The sequence below is a fragment of the Pholcus phalangioides genome, unplaced genomic scaffold (assembly GCF_987345545.1).
Source record: "Pholcus phalangioides strain wild (caught in Gottingen) unplaced genomic scaffold, Ppha-v1.0 ptg000022l_1, whole genome shotgun sequence".
Lineage (NCBI taxonomy): Eukaryota > Metazoa > Arthropoda > Arachnida > Araneae > Pholcidae > Pholcus > Pholcus phalangioides.
In genome coordinates, this window is record NW_028301615.1 from 14704111 (window position 1) to 14724256 (window position 20146).

Here is a 20146-nt window from a genome sequence, read left to right on the forward strand (position 1 = left end):
AAATTTCTTGGGTGGCATGTGGGCATAAAATTTTTTCAACCACATGCCCGATTCCGGCAATGAATACAAAAACCAAAAAAAAAAAAAAAAAATTGAAACATTTTAGTGTGATTATCGGCAGCGATGCAAGTATTTCTTCAGCTACCCTTCATTGTCACATTTCAAATGAAGGCCTTTCCCTTTTAACCGGCACAGCGTAACCCCCCCCCTCCAAAATGCCTCATAGTTTCTAATAAAGTAGGCTTTCTTCAAATTTTCCGCAGATACAAACTAATGTTTACAAAAAATGTGTTCCATTGAGGAAAATCAACTGTAAAAATCTTGTGAAAGCTGAAATTTTTTAAGCTTTAACCCTTTCCGCCTCAGACATAAAAATTACCTTTTCAAACATTGAAAATAATGATAAATAAAATGAAATTAAGGAATTACACTTTGAACTTTCTTTATCAACACTAGATAACAGCATCACACAAGTCGATCTATACTTTTGGCCTATGTTTAGTTTTTGAAAAACCTTTGTTTTTCAAAGAAATGGATTGCAATTTCAGATATATATATATATATATATATATATATATATATATCTGAAATTGCATATATATATATATATATATTTATTTATTTAGCTTTGGAATTATTAAAATTTCAAAGATCAAAGATATATATATAGACCCTGTGCGGGTGCATCTGTCGCACCTGCCTAGTCACGGCGCTGACTTTGATAGCCGCTGGTCCATACCATATGTATTCAATCCAACAAACGCCGGAAATTTGTGTCCCTTGCTGTCATCTGATGTGCCTCGCGATCCCAAACCAAATTTTGTAAAAATGAAATAAGCGTCACATTTACACATCATCTCAGTGCCGCACATTTTCTAGAGCACTTAAACGTCCCACGGTGCATTTACAGATTAGAAAACTTCAGTGATCTGCGTCATGATCTACATATCGATCAAGTCTGACCCGCGTCACGTTTTCAAATCAATGAATTAGCCCGCACTCTCCTAAGTTAAAATTGAAGCCCTTGATCTAGCTTGAAACCTAAATTCAAATTGCAGAAGATAGTATTTTTTTTGTTATTTAATATTTTAGTTTGTAGACATTCAATTTTGGTAATGTGAATGATATTAATACACATAATTATGAATTTTTGTATTCTACTGGGGACACTTTTAATCCTTTACTGTCATACTAAATGAGTTATAATCAGATTTGTCTTTAAAAAGCTATCTGTAGGCAGGGCCGAAACTAGATGCATTGGTTAGTCGGAGGATAAGCACGCATTCTGATGTGCCCCCTTGTAATGTTGAAGATAATATCCGAGACCGTCCATCCCATTGGGAAAGAGCGCAAACTATACCAAGGCGGTCTCTCTGACCAGTCAACGGTCTGTCTGTCTGTCTGTAATGTTGAAGGTGAGGTGTTAAAGGGTGAAATTGTCCCCCCCCCTCTGGTCCGGTGAGTGAGGCACCCGACCCACCTTCTCTCCCCACCCCCTAGTTTCGGCTTTGGTCGCGATACAGAAGTCAAGAAACCCTGGCCGTTAGTTGATTTGAATGGCATATGTCGGAAGACCCTGGAGTCAAGTTTGAATCGTAACACGTACTTCAATAATTTTTGGCTGTAAGAGAATTTTTACGACCCATATGGAATCCCCGCGACAACCCGAAGGTTGAGAAACCTTGGTGTAGGTATGTTGTGTGAAGTCCATCTCAGTTTTCCCTGTGTTTAGAAATCAAACAATGAGCTATGAAGCTTTTTTGGAATGAATTCTCCTTAAACAATGCAAAAATTCCATTGTTTTGATTGAAAACGTGATGTTTTCAGATTGCCTCATTCTTATCCATCCCCTCTGAGGAGCGCTCCATGGCTTTTGCCCGTCCCATTCTCGTGACGACGAGTCTGGATGACCAGCCCCCAGTTTGCCCCCGTGTGCAGCTGGTCGGTCGCCATTTCACTCGCGCGCCAGATGGTCGACTGTCAAGGAAGCCGGGGCAGAGGAAAAGCAGCCCATGTCGAAAGGCTTCTTTCCATCGTTGGGCCGAGCCATACGACCTTAACCGGGTCCGGGGCTCGGCCGAAACGTGGTGCACGGGCGAGGCCTCTACCACGGCACCCAACCAACTTACGGTTGCTGCTCTGGGGCCCGTCGAGAGAAGATCTTCGATGGGTTGCGCAGGATGAAGACGGAAATATGCCTACGTGGGAACCCGCCGTACACAAAGGGGTAACGCGCCTGGCACCATCCTTCTTGGGTGGTGTGGAAAATGGTGCATTTTGTTTCTTATTCTCGTGGCTTTGTGAATATTCTTTGCATTTAACTACTTCACGTACAAGGTTTTTGGCAAGAAATTCGGATTATCTCTATTTGACGAATCGGTGATAAATATTGTTACCTTGCACTAACCTAATCGCAGGAGCGCGGTAGCCCAAGTCAATAAAATACTCGCCTTAAGTACCAAAGGATGTTTGGAGGTATCGCGAGTTCGATGCCCGGTTCGTCCTTGTCGGAAAATTTTTTCTGACACAGGGGTACAACAAAAACGCCCACTTAACCGCGGCAAAAAATTGCTATCTCAGGGAGTCCGAGAGGTTAGCGCACCAACCCTTCGACGAGTATAAAAAACAAGCCTGCCGTTCGGAACCGGCAATAAATTTTAGGTCCCGGTCTAATATGCCCTCGCGTGCAGAAAATGACCGTGGTGCGACAGAAATGATCAAATGGCCTAATCGCATTTAAGAAAAGTGTGGGAACCACGTGTAAAGGGGAAAAAGTATAATAAGTAAAAACTAGATAGCGTTTTTTTAGCAAAGTCCTCTTTCACACTCACCCTACGTGTTCTCCTTCACTCTTATATGCATAGTAAAAAGATACATCATATGTGCGGAAAAAATCACTAACCGTTAGTTGTATAGAAATAAATTAGGGGAAAGAAATATAGCAACTTCCGCGGAGATATGGTCATATATTTTGTATTGAATACAATTGCAATTATTTATAATGTTTATAATGCAAACGTTTCTTTTTATTAATTAATGCAACGGGGAACTTTTATGTGTGTATGGGTAGGTATTATCCACTTTTCATACCCTAGACAAAACTGGTCATTAAATTTTTTATTGATTTGTGTGTATGCATGTCAAAATTGCTTTAAAAAGAAAACAAAAATAATTAATTAACTTAATTAATTAATGTAACAGCCAAGGATGTACAGTAATACTTTTATTCACGAGACACGTGAGATTTAAGTTGTATCGAGAGACGAAGACATTCTCGAAGAGTTCGATTTTAACCTTCATCACGAAGGGTTGTGTGTTTCGCATGTTAATGCAAAATAAAGGAATGCTTCATGTTCGTCGCTTCGTATACACCTCACCAATCGTCACATTAACTATTTAAATAGGTTTCCTTACCCATAGCTCAAGTCAAAGAATCTTTATAAACCATTTAAAACCGTTAGAAAATAGGTAGACATTTGTGTGCCTCTGGAGGGGGGGAAGAGATTAAAAATCGAATTTAATTATAAAATTTATTTGGAAAGCTTTGAGTTTTTCTATTCTGTTGCTTACCTACACTCATTAGAAAAAAACCTAGGTAAATCGCTCTCATGGACGAGTGGCTTAGGTTTTCTGAACATTGTTCAGCGGTGGTTAAAAAATCGAATATAATGCTCGGTTTTATTTTCAAGAAGGTAAAGTTGTCTCCGCGTTCTCCTGAAGTCATTCTTCCGCTTTTCCGAGACATAGTTTGTCCTGGACTGGAGTATGCTGTAAGGTTTTGGAGAACATACCAACGGAGGGACATAGACTTTGTTGAAGGGGTACAGAAAAGAGCTACGCATGTCCTCGTTGCACTTGCTGCTTGAGTTATGAAGAGTGACTTCATTTTTTGAATATGCTTACATTGGATGAAGAGAGGTATCGGGGAGATATGATATAAGTGATAAAAATTTTCATCGGTATGGACAGGATGGGCCATGATTTATTAATTCGCTGTATATCAACTGCTTTTACAAGGGGGCACCAGTACCGTTTGGTAAGGGACAATTCTAGGTTATGGTGTCGCAAGGAATTCCCTAATAGTGTAGTTAAGAAATGGAATAGCTTACCCCCGGGCGTAATAAATTTTAATACAATTGACACGTTTAAAAAGAAATACGATAAGCATGTTGGGGTAGATCGAGGAGATATCCATACTTACAATAAGACAACCATAAATACATTTTATGATATTGTATAATATTTTATCATGTAGGCATATGTATATATAGTTACTAGTTTTTGTGATTGCATTTTTAATTGGGTTGTTGTATTTCAGAAATATATGAAATCGATATTTGTTATGGGCATCTTTTTCTCAGCCACCTCGTTGGGCATTTTGCCTGTTGTGGCCTTGTATTTGTATTTATAGTGAAAATCAACCTCCGGCCATTTTGACCGGTATCGGTAGAACGAAATGTCGGTCCTTCTAATGTTAAATGTAGTCGAAAACCAATATGAGTAGGATCTAATAACACTTTGCCACGGGTAGTTCTCTTATATCTGGCGTTCAGAAATTTATGCTTTATTTGATCGGTGTGAAGCCAGTTTAGATTAAGCATATGCTTATGAGGTCATCTTGACGCCATCTGTGGTGCTCAAATGAGTGTACTATTAGGAAAGATTCTGAAAAAGACTCTTAGTTGATTAAAAATAAAAACTCAAAAAACGTATATTGATGCATTATCCGTATACAATATTGCACGCAATTGCTTTATTTATTTTAAAAAAAAAATCTGTTACTTCGGATATATTCCGAACGAAATACACGTAGTCACCATGAGCGCATATTCTATTATTTGTCATTCCTGACACTATCAATATGCATTAAAGTGGGGGATTGTGTGCATCCACAGCGCTCCATCAAATATAGACAGTTACGTGCTTCACACGAAATGGCTGTGTCTGTTCAAAGCTAAATAAAATATATATATATATAAAGGATCTTAAGATCTAAAGCCCTCGCGTGTTCACTCAAGTTGTCCGTTAAACAGCACTTGATCGAGACACGTTTTTGCTTTTAACAAAGAAGTTGAGCAATTCATCTATTTTTTTCCCTCATCTTCGTCTTTTTTCCCTCTTCTGTTTGAGAAGTTAAAAATAAAAAGGAAATAATCTAAGAACCTCCCTCTCTCTTATATAAATTTTTACTCACAAGTTTCTTCTAAAGTTTCGTCTTCGTTACGGTTTTTTAATACAAATTTGAAGCACATGATAGATTTGCTAATGACCAGTATTTTTGGAAAAATTAAGAAAAAACTTTCATGTATATTATGTTTACTTTTAGAAACACCCGTCACTTCTTCCACAACTTGGAGCATTGAATTACATAACATTGTTAAGAGATAAGTATCGTAAAGTGGAACAATACGCTTTGTTCGGATTTATAGTAACCGGAGTCATCCGAAAGTCGTTGTTGAAGTCGAGGCAGGGAATTTTGTTTTTGAACATTTCAATCATTAATGGAGTCCTGACGAAGTTCACGCCATTTACATCTGGTCGTGTTTCGTATAGCAAATATCCTTCAAAGATTGAAGATTTGCATTGAGAATACAGGGTGTCCCATAAATCCGTAAAAATGTTCGAGTGCGGTAGCCAGATACTCGCCTAAAGTACAAAAACATGTTTAGAAGTGTCGTGAGTTCAATACCCGGGGATCGTCCTTGTCAGAAACTTTCCTAACTCAGGGGTACAACAGAAACGCTGACATGACTACAGAAAAAGATTGCTACCGCAGGGAGTCCCGCATCGACGGGTTTAGCGCACCAACCTCTCGATGAGTATAAAAAAAGCTGCCGTTCGGAAAGGGCAATAAATTGTAGGTCGCGGTATAATTATCTCTCGTGTGCAGAAAATGACCGTGGTGCGGCAAAAATTATGAAATTATCATTAAAAAATTTTACAAATCTTTCTTCAAGAAATATTTAAATCTTTCTTTTGTGTCTGAAACTTTCGTAAACCTTCAGCTGGCGATTCGTGGTTCAGGTAGAACACAAAAATTCAAAGAATTTTTGAATGTGATTCTCTGAAACGTTATTTTCGTAAAGGGGGAATTTTTTTGGTACAGAAAAAAATTAGTTGAGATTTTTGTCAACAGAAAGCCATGCATGAAAGCAAACCACTGAAAAAATGCAAATCTCAGTCCTATAGAAACTTTTTTTTTCCTAGTATGGCCCAGGTCTTTGACCACTTTCTTATTTATTTTTATTGAGACAGACCAGCGGGCTATGTTCTGGTTAGGAGGAGCCCTATAAAATACAGTGTGTGTACGATTAATACAGCTTATTTCTAACTTTCGCTGCTATTGGCGCTGAAATGTGATTTCTGTCTTTGACATTGGTAGATTGTTGGCCGCATTGCTGAAGTTGTTTTACTCAGTAGGCACGAATCACCTTTGGATATTGTCGAACGTTTGGGACACAGAAGGAAGGAAGTTCCAGGTCCAATTACTTGTGCCGCGCTGACGTACAGCGTCATCTATTGATACAAAATCGAACTAATTTTTTTTCTTGCACCAAAAAAAAATCTCTTTTCGGGAGAATAATTTTTTCGCGAACCAGATTCGAACATACCAACTCCTTAAATGTTTATAGATTTTCAAATTATTTAAGAATTTTTGGAAAACCCTGTAATTTTATGAATATCACCGGGAATCAAATTTTTTTTATTGAAATTTTTCCTTCGGTAAAAGTGAATTATCTCACATTAAATCGATAGAAGAAGAAACATCTCCAGCGAGTTAGAAGCTTCGATCGAAATTAGATCAATCAAAGTCACGGCCTTTCAGTCGCTGATATCGGTAATGACTCTACTAGAACATGTTTGACGGAGGGGGAGGAAAAGCTTTCCATTGGAATGTTACGCATTACTCCAAGAAGAATTTCAGGATTTTATCACCGAGGAATTTCTTCAGTGTGTTCTTGACATGTGGAGATTATCAGCTAAAAATGCTCTGCTCTCTCTTTCCCATTATTTGAATAATCAGTACGATAAATACAAATTCAAGGCCACAACAGGCAAAATGCCCAACGAGGTGGCCGAGAGGACGATGCCCGTAACAAATATGAAAGTATATATATACATACACACACACAAACATGATAAAATATTGTTCAATGCCCATAAAATGTATTTATGGTTGTCTTATTCTAAGTATGAATAGCTTCTCGATTTACCCCAACACGTTCATCGTATTTCTTTTCAAACGTGTCAATTGTGTTAGAATTTACTACCTCCGGGGGTAAGGTATTCCATTTATTAACAATCCTATTGGAGAAAAATTCCCTACGACACCATAACCTAGAGTTGCCCCTTACCAAACGGTACTGGTGTGCCCTTGTAAAAGCAGTTGATTGACGGCGAATTAAGGAATCATGGCCCATCCTATCCATACCATTGACAATTTTGAACACCTCGATCATATCTCCTCGACACCTGCGTTCATCCAATGTAAACGTACCCACAAAAATGAAGTCTCTCTTCATAACTCAAGCCGCGTGTGCCAACGAGAATATGCGTGGTTCTTCTCTGGCCCCTTTCAACCAAGTCTATGTCCCTGAGTTCTTGTGTTCTGAGTGTATGCTTGGCCCTAACGTATTTATGTTGTGGAGTTGCGCATGTTTCGTGTTCATGCTGCCATCTGGCTTCTATTTTCTGAAGTAAAGATGGGAATGCTTGAATTTTCATGTTTTGTAAGTATCGGACTGCCTGCTCTCTGCGGAGAGAATTTTTCAAATGGGAGGCGTCTCTCCGCACAGAGCAGGCAGGCCTACCACACGATATTTACAAAAACTAGACTTTGGATACTTACAAAAATAGACTTTGAAGACTGCAAATTAACAAAGTTCGACAGTGTATCTTATTTCCGAATGTGTGATAAAATTTGCTGGATAAAATAGCCAAATAAGACACGAAGATATAGAATTCCCACGGCGGTTATGTTCATAACACGCTCAAACAAGGCACGCTAACGAATCGCCGATGCATAAATTTCTTCACGGAAACATTATAACTCGTTCCGCTCTTCACATCAAATTTTTTATTGAAAATATAAAAATTGATATGGAAAGTATTTTATCCTAAAATACTTAGAAGAAACGAAGCGTGAACTTCTCGGCACAACCAGCTCCAACCGCGTTACTCGTCGGCTAAAATTCGAAGCGGCTTCGGATTTGGAGCAGTAACGTCTAAAGCCATATTTCTGAAGTAAAAATTTATCGCCTGTGATCACTGGAAATACCCTCCGTGATTTATACTTTCGCTTTTACTGTTCACGCCCCCGAGATCGAAGTTTAGATCATTTCAGTTATAACTCTTTATTATTATTATTTTTTTTTCATTTCCTCATCCCCTTCTAAGAACACTTCCGTGAGCACTAACATCCTGCGATTTAATAAATTTCGGAAACCATGAGAGAGAAATATAAAAATCTCTCTCTTTTTTCATTATTAAGGATCCCTTTTAGTTTTGGCAAAGATAGGGGATTTCATTGCATTGAACATACGGTACGTGCCCCTCTTTACTTTTGCCCAAAATGGATGTTTTTATAAAAAAATTAGATATTGTTTTATGTACCCTAACCTGGGCTTTCTGAAATTGGAATACTTTAAAAATGATTTACTAAGTGGAAGTAGAGAGGGAATCCTTAATTTATGATGAAAAGCGCAATTGTTCATTTCTTGAAAAACTGCATGTTCATTTCTTGAAAAACTGCATGTTCATTTCTTGAAAAACTGCATGTTCATTTCTTGAAAAACTGCATGTTCATTTCTTGAAAAACTGCATGTTCATTTCTTGAAAAACTGCATGTTCATTTCTTGAAAAACTGCATGTTCATTTCTCCAAAATGTGCATGTCCATTTGTTGAAAATGAATAAAAGCCACTATTAGGCAAGCGCCATTATTCAATCAAAAAAGATGATATTTAATTGAATTTAAATATTTATAAATAAAACTATTATTATATCCTGTTAAGTTGATTTAACAAAACACTTGATTTAATGAAGTGTTTGCTCCTCTACATACATGCACACTATGCAGGCTGTCCCAAATTGTTTGCATTGTTCTCCGCAACCGTTGACTTTAGAAGCAATACAGTTTGTTTGTTTTAATTGCGTGTGTGGTTATTTAAAATTTCGTTAATTTTCCGAGGGGTTCAAACTTGGAATATTATTTTTTGTCAACGTGAGCTGAAACCTGTAATTTATAAAGAATGAATCCTTCTCGGAGTAATCATTTACAAGAAATTCCATTTTGCATGCGATATATTTAGTTGAAAGATATTTGATAAGTTTTTTTTTTCACGTTTGCATTTATCACCAACGATTGAAGGCATTTTTCACAAATTGAAAAACTCATTTAAAGTCTAATTTTGAAATTATGTCATTGGGTCGATTCAAACCAGCCAACACGGTGGCAAGTCAACAAAGCATAGTACATTTCTATGTTCCTCAATTAGTAATACATTCAAAAATACGGAGTTTCAGATAATTTTTTTTAGCTGATCAATAGTTAGCTAATTGGACGTTTAAGCACACATGAAACAGGTAATTGCTCTTATAAGTATTCGACCCCTCGAGGAAACATAAGGCATTTCAAGTAACCACACGTAATTTGAAGAAATGTAATTGGAAGTACAGTCGGCCCCACTTAATCGGATAACGGATAAACGGGTACCCCGCTTCATAATAAAATTCTTCTCCACCAAAATTTCTCCCATGAAGACAATGTTACAGTTCTCCGCTTGATATGATAATTTCAACTATCGTATTTACTCCATATAATCCACGAATTATCTGTGAAAAAATTTTGTGTGGTTAGACATTGAAAAATGCGGATTATTCATTGTCGCGGTCAATCTGCAGAAAACGTAGTTATCAGAATATTCATGAGGCTGAGGAGTCTGAATTTGAAAGTTTTTGATTGAATGTAAATTTTGTTTAGCGTGTAAATAATATGATATTGTTTCGTAAGGAAATTTTATTTATTAGCGTACCAACGGATTGATTATTGAAATGCAAGATGAGTTTTTATCACAATTTTGTCTTTAAATTGTGCGGATAATACGTCGCCGCAGATTTTATATACGTTGTTTTTTTTTTTCTTTATTCAAATTTTGTATACGGATTATGCGCCACCGCGGATTATACCAGAAAAATCCCGTACTTTTCCTTCGCTTAACGATTATTAAGCTTCACACGGCAACTGTTAATATACATCAACCACTATATACACAATGCATTTATCGAATGAAACATTTGGAATTAATAGAAAATTCACTACTAAGATAAATAAATTTGAGAGTAGGTACTGGCCTCCAAGTATACAAGTTGTCTTCAATACGTACATTTAATTACTTAATTTTGTTTTCTGTTGAGCCAATAGAGAGCGATAACTTTCCTAATGAAAAGTAAAAATCTCATAGGTATTGTGATGCGTGATCATTGTAATTAAATATAATTGCAATAAATTTTTGATGTCTGATTTATTTCAGAAGTTTTATTATTATATTGATCCTCCATCAACGCTTAATCGGATACCCTACTTGGTCGCACATTGCTTGCAGAAATAGTTGATATCCAATTAAGCGGGAACCGACTGTATGTTTTTAAAAGTAAACGGCTGTAGAGATATTCGCTGCGCAAGCAATTTCAAACAGTTGTGCATCCTAATTTTCCTGATTAATGCTGTTGAAATTTAAGAGATATATTCCAAAGGAAAGAAAGATCTCAAACTGTCAACATATACATCATTTATAGGTATAGTAAGGTTCAAAATAATAAAAAAAAGATTTGAAAACCAGTGCAAAATAATTAATCTATAAATATAAGAGAACAGACTATTTATTAGCTTCTCCGAATTTTTCGCCTTTGGATAATTACTCTAATATAGAATGAAAAACATATATTTTTGTCTATGAATCTCAATTCAAAATTTTATACATAATTCTGGAGGGACCCTTGTTTTTTTCGTGTTGCATTTTTCATAGAAAATTTCTAAATCACCCAAAAATATCGAATAAATTTCAATTATAATATTGTTTATTTTCGAAATGTCTATCAGTTTAATGTTTAAAATAGTTAGGTTTTCAAATTGTTAGTGTCGAAACTGATCCTAACTCGTTTATTTGAAGGGTACAAGCACAATATCACGTAATATCCTTTGTGCAAACTAATAATGGAAAGAATTATTATTTTTTTGCATACTGCCTACATATGTGCATCGTATTCTATGTATCCTATAATTACATGTAACATGGAGAGAAATTTCCGTTTTCTGGAAAATGTGGAATAAATGCGTGATTCATTATCGGTATTATTTTTCTTTAACGATTACGAAAGAAACAAGAAAAACTCGTATTTCCTCCAAAATAATAAGAATCATGCTCACACAAAATGTACTTCGACATGTGGGGTTCATATTTTCTTACGATCTTTTAGCAAACTTGTTGCGCAACTTATTTGAGCCAGAAAGTTGTGTATTTTATCAAAGAAATATATTTTTAACAATTCTATTTTTTTTTCCAGAAAATCCGCGAAGCGTAAAGCTATAGATTATCTTTCATAAAAATTTTACTTGATCAAATAAAGAAGGGCTTTCAATTGATTTTCAGAGTCTTTTTAAAATTAATTCATATTGGGAAAATATCGTTTTCTTCCTCTGAAAGTATATTTACGGACATGACGTGTGGGTAGATTTTATATATTTTAGAGATGAAGCAATTGCGTAGGCACAATTTCTTGAAAGTCCAAGGCATTTTTTCAATGGCCAAATTCAACCCACGCCAATTGAATATCGAGAATAAAATTTTTGTTCCTACGTGATCGTGAAGAAACAGCCTAGTATTTATGCTCGGTTTGTTGTAAAAAATGCTTGTCAGGATTAGGAGATTCATTCTGAAAAATAACATAAAATTGTTCAAAATTTCATGACTCATAAATTTTAAAGGTGTCTGATTAAAATTAAAGTTAAAGTTAAAGTTAAAGTTAAAGTTAAAATTAAAGTTAAAATTAAAGTTAAAGTTAAAGGTGTCAAAATATTGAGCTAAGAAAAGTGTGCGCAATGAACTGTGGTGATTGGGGGTAAGCAAGTTTAAAATTTTTTTCAATATGCACCTCAAATATTTCGTTTAAATTTCTACCATCTATGCGGAAAAAATTCTGACATCTTATTTAATTTTCTTCAACAGAAAATTATTGATCGCAGCAAGCATTTTAATGCAAAAAGCTTGAGTGAATTAAGATACAGTAAAACCCCTTTTTAACGGTTACCCCTCAGATACAGTCACCCCTGTTTTAGGGCCGAAGAAGATTATCTGGGAAAAAGGTTACTTTTTTAAGTAATGAATTTCGAACCCTCTGCTTAACGGTCACGGACACCATTTTCATTATTCGTTCCACTAGACAAAAACCCCTATACGGACACCAATGGCTGAAATTTTGGTTACCATTATGTTCACTAGATGACAGCATAAGTTCTAATATTTGATCCATCTTGGATCTTTGGCTTCTATCCACTTTTCAATGAAAGTTTGGCTTGAATTTTTTTATTGTTTGGCAACTGTGGTGTTAGTTTTCTGGTTGTGCTCGTATGATTTCACGCTGTGTAAAATGACCAGCTCTAGTAATCGCGTCTCTCAAGAAGAGAAAAGATTCCGAAGAGAGAAAGAATTGATGCCGTCGAATAGACTAAACAACGTAAAATGGGTGTTCGTGCTCTTACAAATGAATTGAATGTCGGAAGCACACAGATATGGTCCATTTTGAAGTAAAAGGGACATTGCCAGAAGAACGGAAGAACGCTGAAAAACAAAAATCAAGCTAAGAAAATTTAATTTTTGAAGACAAAAGACTTGCCGTAGACGCAGTTGTGTACAATTGGTTTGTTTCAGCAAGAACCAATAATTTTCTTTTCCGATCCGATTCTACAAGGAAAAAGCTCGAGAAACTGCAGAAAAGATCTCATACTGATCAGTTTCAAAGCTTGAAACTGTTGGTTGGATCATTTTCGTGCGCATCCCAAATTTGTATTCAAGAAATCGTGCGGTGAAATCTGCTGATGTCAATGATGAAGTGTACGAAGAATGGAGTAAAAAACTGCTAAAAATCAAGAGATATGCAACCAATGATATATAAGGGGTGGCCAATGGCTTGCCCACGGGCCGGATGTGGTGAATGTTTGAATACTCAGCAAAACCCAGGAGACATTGGTTAATAAGTTTTTCCAAAAGACTGAATTCAGTGTACAAACTTTTTACAGTGTGTCTTTTGCAACTATAAATGTGCATCTGTGCTATAATCATGTAATTCCATGACTTCAAACAGATCTTATATTGCCAGAAATTTGTCCATTGCAAACAAAGAACCACTCCCATTATCGTTTTAGTACTGTATCTTAAAGTTTCAACAGGGACTTCCAATATGATGCGGTCACCCCTCCCCTCCGCCTTCTATTACGAACGAATTTTTTTTTCTCCCCAGAAATGTTTGGATATGCATCATGAAATTTTGACCCTCCAAGCGCATCATAAGTACCTTCACCGTGGAATTTGAATTAGTTGCACTCCCAGTAAAACCTAACATTCAAAAATAAAGGGTTCAAATTTCATAAGACAAAATGTCCAAGTTAGGAAATAAGCTGAAGGATAACGGTGTAATTCGGCAGACTCGCATACCTTTCAGCACAATCGATCCATTCCCATAGCGCAGTAGTTCTCAAACTTTTGTCACCCGTAGCTCCCTTGTCATAGCAAAGTTTACCCTTGACAAAGATTGGCGACGCCTATACAAACCACGACGCACAGTTTGAGAAACACAGTGCTCTCAAAATCAAAACCATTTTTTACATTAATTTATTTTTATCGTACGTGAATTCGATAGTGCTAGCAACATTTTATTTTTATGTATACGGAATTTTTATGTTCGGAACAAATACCGCTGACAAATATACCTGTCTAGACAAATATTAGAATACGGAATTCACACGAAAATACTGCGAATCCAATTTTTACTAAAGAATTTAATAAAAACCTATACGAAAAATACGATATGCTGAATGCCATTTCATAACCAAAAATAACAATATCATCCAGGTAATTTTAAAATTATTCAACAGAATATTTCCTCTCTTTCTACTTGTTCCCTCTGATACACTATTTTTTCTGTGTTCACATTCCAAACAATCGAAGCTGCGTGTGAAATAGTTCACGAACAAAAAAAGACGACTTATAAAGTAAAATAGTCATGCTGTTGAAAAAATATATATAGCGAGAATATTTTGCTACTGGTGATATTTGAAATTTCGAAAGAAAAAGGTTTACATGGAAACTATTTTTGTATCACTTGACAAATGAAATTTATAACAAGTTTTTTTTGTGTTTCTATTGCGAAACAAAGCATATTCATTTTACTTCTCTTCCATTTTTTATGTGAGTAAGAATACATTTATGTTACGAGCCTAACTCGTTTCTTTTCTTCGAAGTTTATATCGGAACGATATAGACAAAAATAACGCATGTTGTCCACCGGGAATATATAGCATATTCCGATAAATATGTATATGCATTTTAAAGCGATTCATATTTTCTTTTAACATCCATCTCTTGTTCGAGAGAAAATATTCTTGAATTTATGTCAACATAAGCATTATTAATGAAACATCACCCTGGGAAAAATGGCTGTCACGGGCCGCTTAGGAAATAAAAAATAAGGAAAAATAGATCTTCACAATTCTTTTTTTATCTCTGGGAGATAAAGGGAAGAAGAAGAAGCAATATGTCATTTAAATATGGTGATAAAAGTTTAAGGAAGTTGATAGTCAACGAGTTTCTTCGGCTACATGCTGCTAATGACGTTGTTTCCACTGCGTGTTTGCATATTAATCGTCCTGCTGGTGGGTACAAAAAACAGAATAAAGGAAAAATAAGAATGTGTAAGGGGATTGAAAAGGCTTGTATTTGAGTCTTTAGGCTTTTTTCCCCTTCTCTTCTCTCTTTGTAAATGAGGCTAGCGGTGACATTCTTGATTATCTATGAGATACTTTGCTAAATATCGATTTGTGTTTCCTTTCTCGGAAAGACCCAGACCGTGACATAGCCGTCGCTCCTGCTGTGTTCGTGTCTTTTTCCTTCTTCTCTCATTAAGACTCATTACGACTGCTATTGATAGGCTTTCTATCACTTACACATGGAATTAATTACGTAAGACTTGTAAATTACACGCGGTAAACAAATTTTCTCGGAAGATTTAAGAATATACCGTAGACACCGCTTATTAGAATCACGGAAATTGTTATCATTCAGCTATTGTAATTGTTTTCGCAAAGCGCGGGATGGAACACTATCATAACATGGGAAAAATCCGTTTATAATCATAGGAACTTCGGTTTAGATTATCAATATTGTTTTCCGTTGGAAGTTTTCTTTTGAGCATTTTGAGAGCGAACGTAGAACCAGGCTCATTCTTCAAGTACAGACACAAAGGCCACGATACGCAAAGCTTGTATAATCTCTTCATCCGTGGTGGGTACGCAAACAAATCGGAATTAATCAGTATTATGAAATAAATATGACAAAAAAAATTATCATTTGTCTTACACAAAATCATAATTATTGAATACACCGTCGCAAGGTGAGTGTGGGGGGGGGGGGCAGAGGTTCAAGTCTAACCTTTTAACATTGCATGAGTTGTCAAGATGCAGGCTGATCTCGGATGAGCAGTTACGGTCCTGAGTGAAAAGTTAAAATAGGGAGGTGTAATAGGGGCCATTCAAGTATTACGTAAGCAGGTTTTCAACTTTCAACCCCCCCCTCCTTGTCATCAAAAGTCAGCAAATTCGAAACACCCCCCCCCCCCCGATACTGACGTGATACTTGAATGACCCCATACGTATTACCTACAAGATCGCGTCGGATTGCTAAACACGCCATCAAAGAGATAGCAAGACCGTTAGCATCACGCCAAGAAAGCAAGCAGTTCAGCAGTATATTGTGTATATACCGGGCGTAACCATCGACCTCCCAATAATTACGCACGTGATTCCTCGCGAAAACAGAAAAGTGTTTTCCGTTGTAAGATCCGAATATTTAACGAGCTATGACGTTTTGAATTTTTGTGACGTGTCATTTTTGTAACGGTCAGTCACACGTCAAAACGAAAGCAAAATTCATCCTCAGTAGAGGGCTGCAGGCTTTTTGAAAATGAAGTGAAATATTCAATAAGGTTAGAAGCGAAGATCGGATCGTCTTCTCTTGCGATTGGAACTTCTCCTCTTCGAGAAGAGTATCATCATAAAAACTTGTTATTACGTAATATTCTCTGATTTATGCACGTAACAACGAAGATTTTTTTTTAATTTCCTTATGACTGCAATTGATTTTTATCGCGCTGAAATGTTAGTAAATTTACTTCACCTTTCTAGGGGAAATATTTTGACACGACTGCAAAATATTTATTCGAGAACTCCCGGCTTTCGCTGCCCGAAGCCAACACCATCTATAAGAAAAGGTCTTTCCGTGAAGGTAAGAACGTCACTGAAGAAGGGCATCTCACCTATAGCCATTGGATCCACACAAAAAGAGTAAAGATGGCGCAATGTGTTGGCCTTCTACATCCAATGGCCATGGGTGAGATTACCTCCTTCAGTGACGTCACGAGCTTCGCACCGAGGCCTTCTGTTATAGATGGTGTTGCTTATATGGCATTTCTAAATTTTTTTCCCAGAAAAATCATGCCGTTGCCCTATTAGCTCTGAATTTTAAAAATGAAAACCATCTCTTTACTCTTATTTTTTTAATATGGTTGTTATTATTGTTTCATACACGCACTCATAACACAAATGAGATGTAAAAATTTGTTTGACTTCATCATGGAGATTTATAGCTGTGATCGATTTCATTCAACAAGCTTATCGTGTTAAGTTAATTGTGTTGCAAAATGGCAACCAAAAGCTGCTGTAAATCTTCTAAAACTTTTCAATTGGAACTGGGGGAAAAAATCTCATCTCAAATTTGTTAATGATACTTTATTAATTTAAGGGGTGTGACGACCCCTGAAGTCGATTTTGAAAATCAATGCAAATTTTACAAAATAAAATAAAAAAAATTAACGAATTATAGTGTAAAACTAAACAAGAAAAAATACTTTTAATGCGATTTTTCAAATAGCAGTTTTGAACTCATCTGTAAAGAGGAAGAAAAAATTACTCTAAAAATTTTGAAATTTTGCTGGAATATTTATAGAAATGTGTAAGTAAAATGAACATCGAACTTTGATACCTGATTATTCGTTAGAATTTTACGAATTTTGAAATTTAAAAAAAAATGCGTTTCAAAAATCTTACTCTTCAACATTGAAAAACTTCCCATGTGTTGATTTCTAAATCTGAGGATCATTTTGGCTAACACACGCGGTAAGTAAACATATCTGCAAAATTTCAGAATTTTTAGTTGCAGGAGTTTTTTTTATCCTCACGGATGAACTTTAAAACTGCAATCTGAAAAACAAATTATAACAACCACTTAAAAATGTGAAAGTGCTACACACACAAGAGAGGAAAAAGAACTGGTTTGTTTTCTTCAATTTCTCTTAGGACTGCACCATTGTTATACAGTTTCAAAAACGCCAAGTTATACGTTTGGTGACGTACATTAGTTCTCCACAAGGTATCACGTGTGTAATAATTGGGCGGTCGATAGTTGCCACCCTGTGTAATTTTATTTTGATTTGTGTAAAATTTTTAACTCAATTAAAAATTTTCTTAACTACTTTTAACAATACGTTTCCGAGTTGAAGTCTATTTTAAGTAGGAACATTCGAAAGTTGTTTGACTTACTGAGTGTAAATAAGTACCAACAGATAGCGCTGTCACGTGATGACATGCACACGAAAAATGGGTCCCGACTCCTAGATTTGAGAACATAATCACACCCCTATCAAAGATATAACCCCCCACCAGAGTCCTATTATTTATAAAGTGATCCAAAATTTTTGCGTTGGCAACATCAGATAGAATTACAACCTGGCATATGTGAACACGCGTCTCTTTATTCAGGATTGATTGAACTTTGAGCTATTGAAAAATTTTCCATATATTAACATCGCAGCAAATTGGCTCATATCGATGACGATTTGTTTGTGTTTTTTTCTGCCCAGAGAGAGAGAAAGACTCTTTTTCCAGTTCCTATAATTATAATTATGGCTGGTTGGGAAAGATTATGATTGGAGAGGGAAAAATCATATGTGCTAGCATGTTGCATGGCATAACAATGAAAGTCACACACATCGTCTTAACTGAAGCGAACCCCTATGTAAGTTGGCATTTCGGACGTTTTGTTGTTTTCAACAATATCTTCAAATGACTCAACATCAAGGTGAACGATTTGGTTGGGAATTTGTGGGGGAAAAGGCAGGTTTCTCAGAAAATAACATCGTAGATATTGAAAGTGATTGGACAACCGGAACATGGCACACGACGAATCCCGCTCGAGTTCGCCCACCATTACATGGAGCGAAGAATCCATTCGGGAAATCGTGAACGATGCTGGAAGCACTAACGAAACAGCAATAAAACTCGAACTGGTTCGTAAAATGAGTGATTTGTCGAAGGAGGGATCGCTGATGCAGCTCTTAATCGATTGCGGTGCGTTGCCGATACTCGTCGACTGTTTGCGGTACGATACAGAACCGGACTTACAGTGCGAATCATTGAGGATACTGACCGATGTATCGTCAGGAAGTTGCGAGCGGGTTGAGGCTATCATAAGCGTTGGTGCATTACCGCTTCTGTCAAGATTCCTGCTGGACTCGAGGAGCGAAGATTTGTGCAATGAAGCCCTGTCGGTGATGGGCAATATCGTAACAGATGGCGTTCAGTTCAGGAACCAAGTCATTGATCTCGGTATTTTACCTTGCCTTGAGAATTTGATTGAACCGGACACATCACTGCAATTCTTTCGTACACTGTCCTGGTTCATTTTCAACGTCTGCAGCTACAAAGATTCTCAGATCCCTACCGGAACCATCAACCATTTGCTACCGATGATACGGCGACTTGTATACTTTTCGGACCCAGATATTTTGATCAACATATTGTCAGCAGTGTCGGATCTATCGCCAGTTGAATCAGGATCTCAGTTCTTCCTGGATTCTGACATCATTGCACGTATAATTCAGTTACTCGAACACGAAGATAAGAAAGTTCTCGAAGCCGTTCTGTACGTATTCACGAATCTCACTGCTGGTGAACACAACCAAACCCAAGCCATTCTGAATTGCGGCTTGCTGGAGAAATTTTTCCAACTAAAGGAGAAGTACGACAATGGTACGAAGAAGGAAATGATGTATGTATTGGTAAACATTTGCCGTGGGCCCGCTGGAATACAAGGCATCATTAACGCTGATTTGATCCGACACATAATAAATTATTCACAGGAAGGCAAAGAGGCAGTTTGGGCTATTTCCAATATTATGCACACTGGAACACGGGAACAAATCGCATTCTTGGCGTCTCAAGGAGTTATTCCGCCTCTTCTCGGGTTTTTTGAACGCGACGGTTTAGCGGCTAGGGAGATAATGTTGACAACATTATCACTGAACCGAGTTCTTGCATCGGACGGACAATTCTTTGTGCATTTTGATGCTTGATGAATTTCAACGGGAGAAATCACACCTCACGAAATTTTACTTGTAATGAGCGATAAAGAATATTCATTACATTCAATTTTAGACAATCTTTAGTCGGTTTGCCACAGATAAATAAAGGTGAAAACATCCAAGAACCGAAGATATAAAGTAATGTGTCTCATAGGGTGCGTCGCATTTCAAGCGGCGTCGCGACGAGCACTCTTTATGCCCTGAAGTAATTCTTTTATATACTGAAATATCCACTAAACTATTTTTGGGAGCCACTTTCCAGGTGAACGCCCTAATGAAAGGACGTGGGTTCGATTCCCCGCAGGAGCAGTTGCATTTTTTTCTCTCTTTTCAAAATATATCTTCGCAACACCCAGTTGTTAAAAAACTTTCGTATGGTAGCGGAGAGTGACGTCATCCTTGTATAAAACTATGCGTCTCGTCTGGGCTCACCAGCACCGCCACTTTTCTGACTTCAA

General features: G+C 36.8%; 1 protein-coding gene across 1 annotated transcript; it reads left to right on the forward strand.

Moving 5' to 3' along the window:
• The first annotated feature begins 18497 nt into the window (after positions 1-18497).
• On the forward strand, positions 18498-19679 carry LOC149069510 (importin subunit alpha-3-like). Its single transcript, XM_089250070.1, has one exon. It carries the CDS (start codon positions 18498-18500, stop codon positions 19677-19679), a length of 1182 nt encoding a protein of 393 aa, XP_089106196.1.
• Positions 19680-20146: the final 467 nt, after the last annotated feature.

Coding starts and splice junctions, on each gene's coding strand:
- LOC149069510 (XM_089250070.1), top strand. CDS start 18,498: ATGGCACACGACGAATCCCGCTCGAGTTCGCCCACCATTACATGGAGC.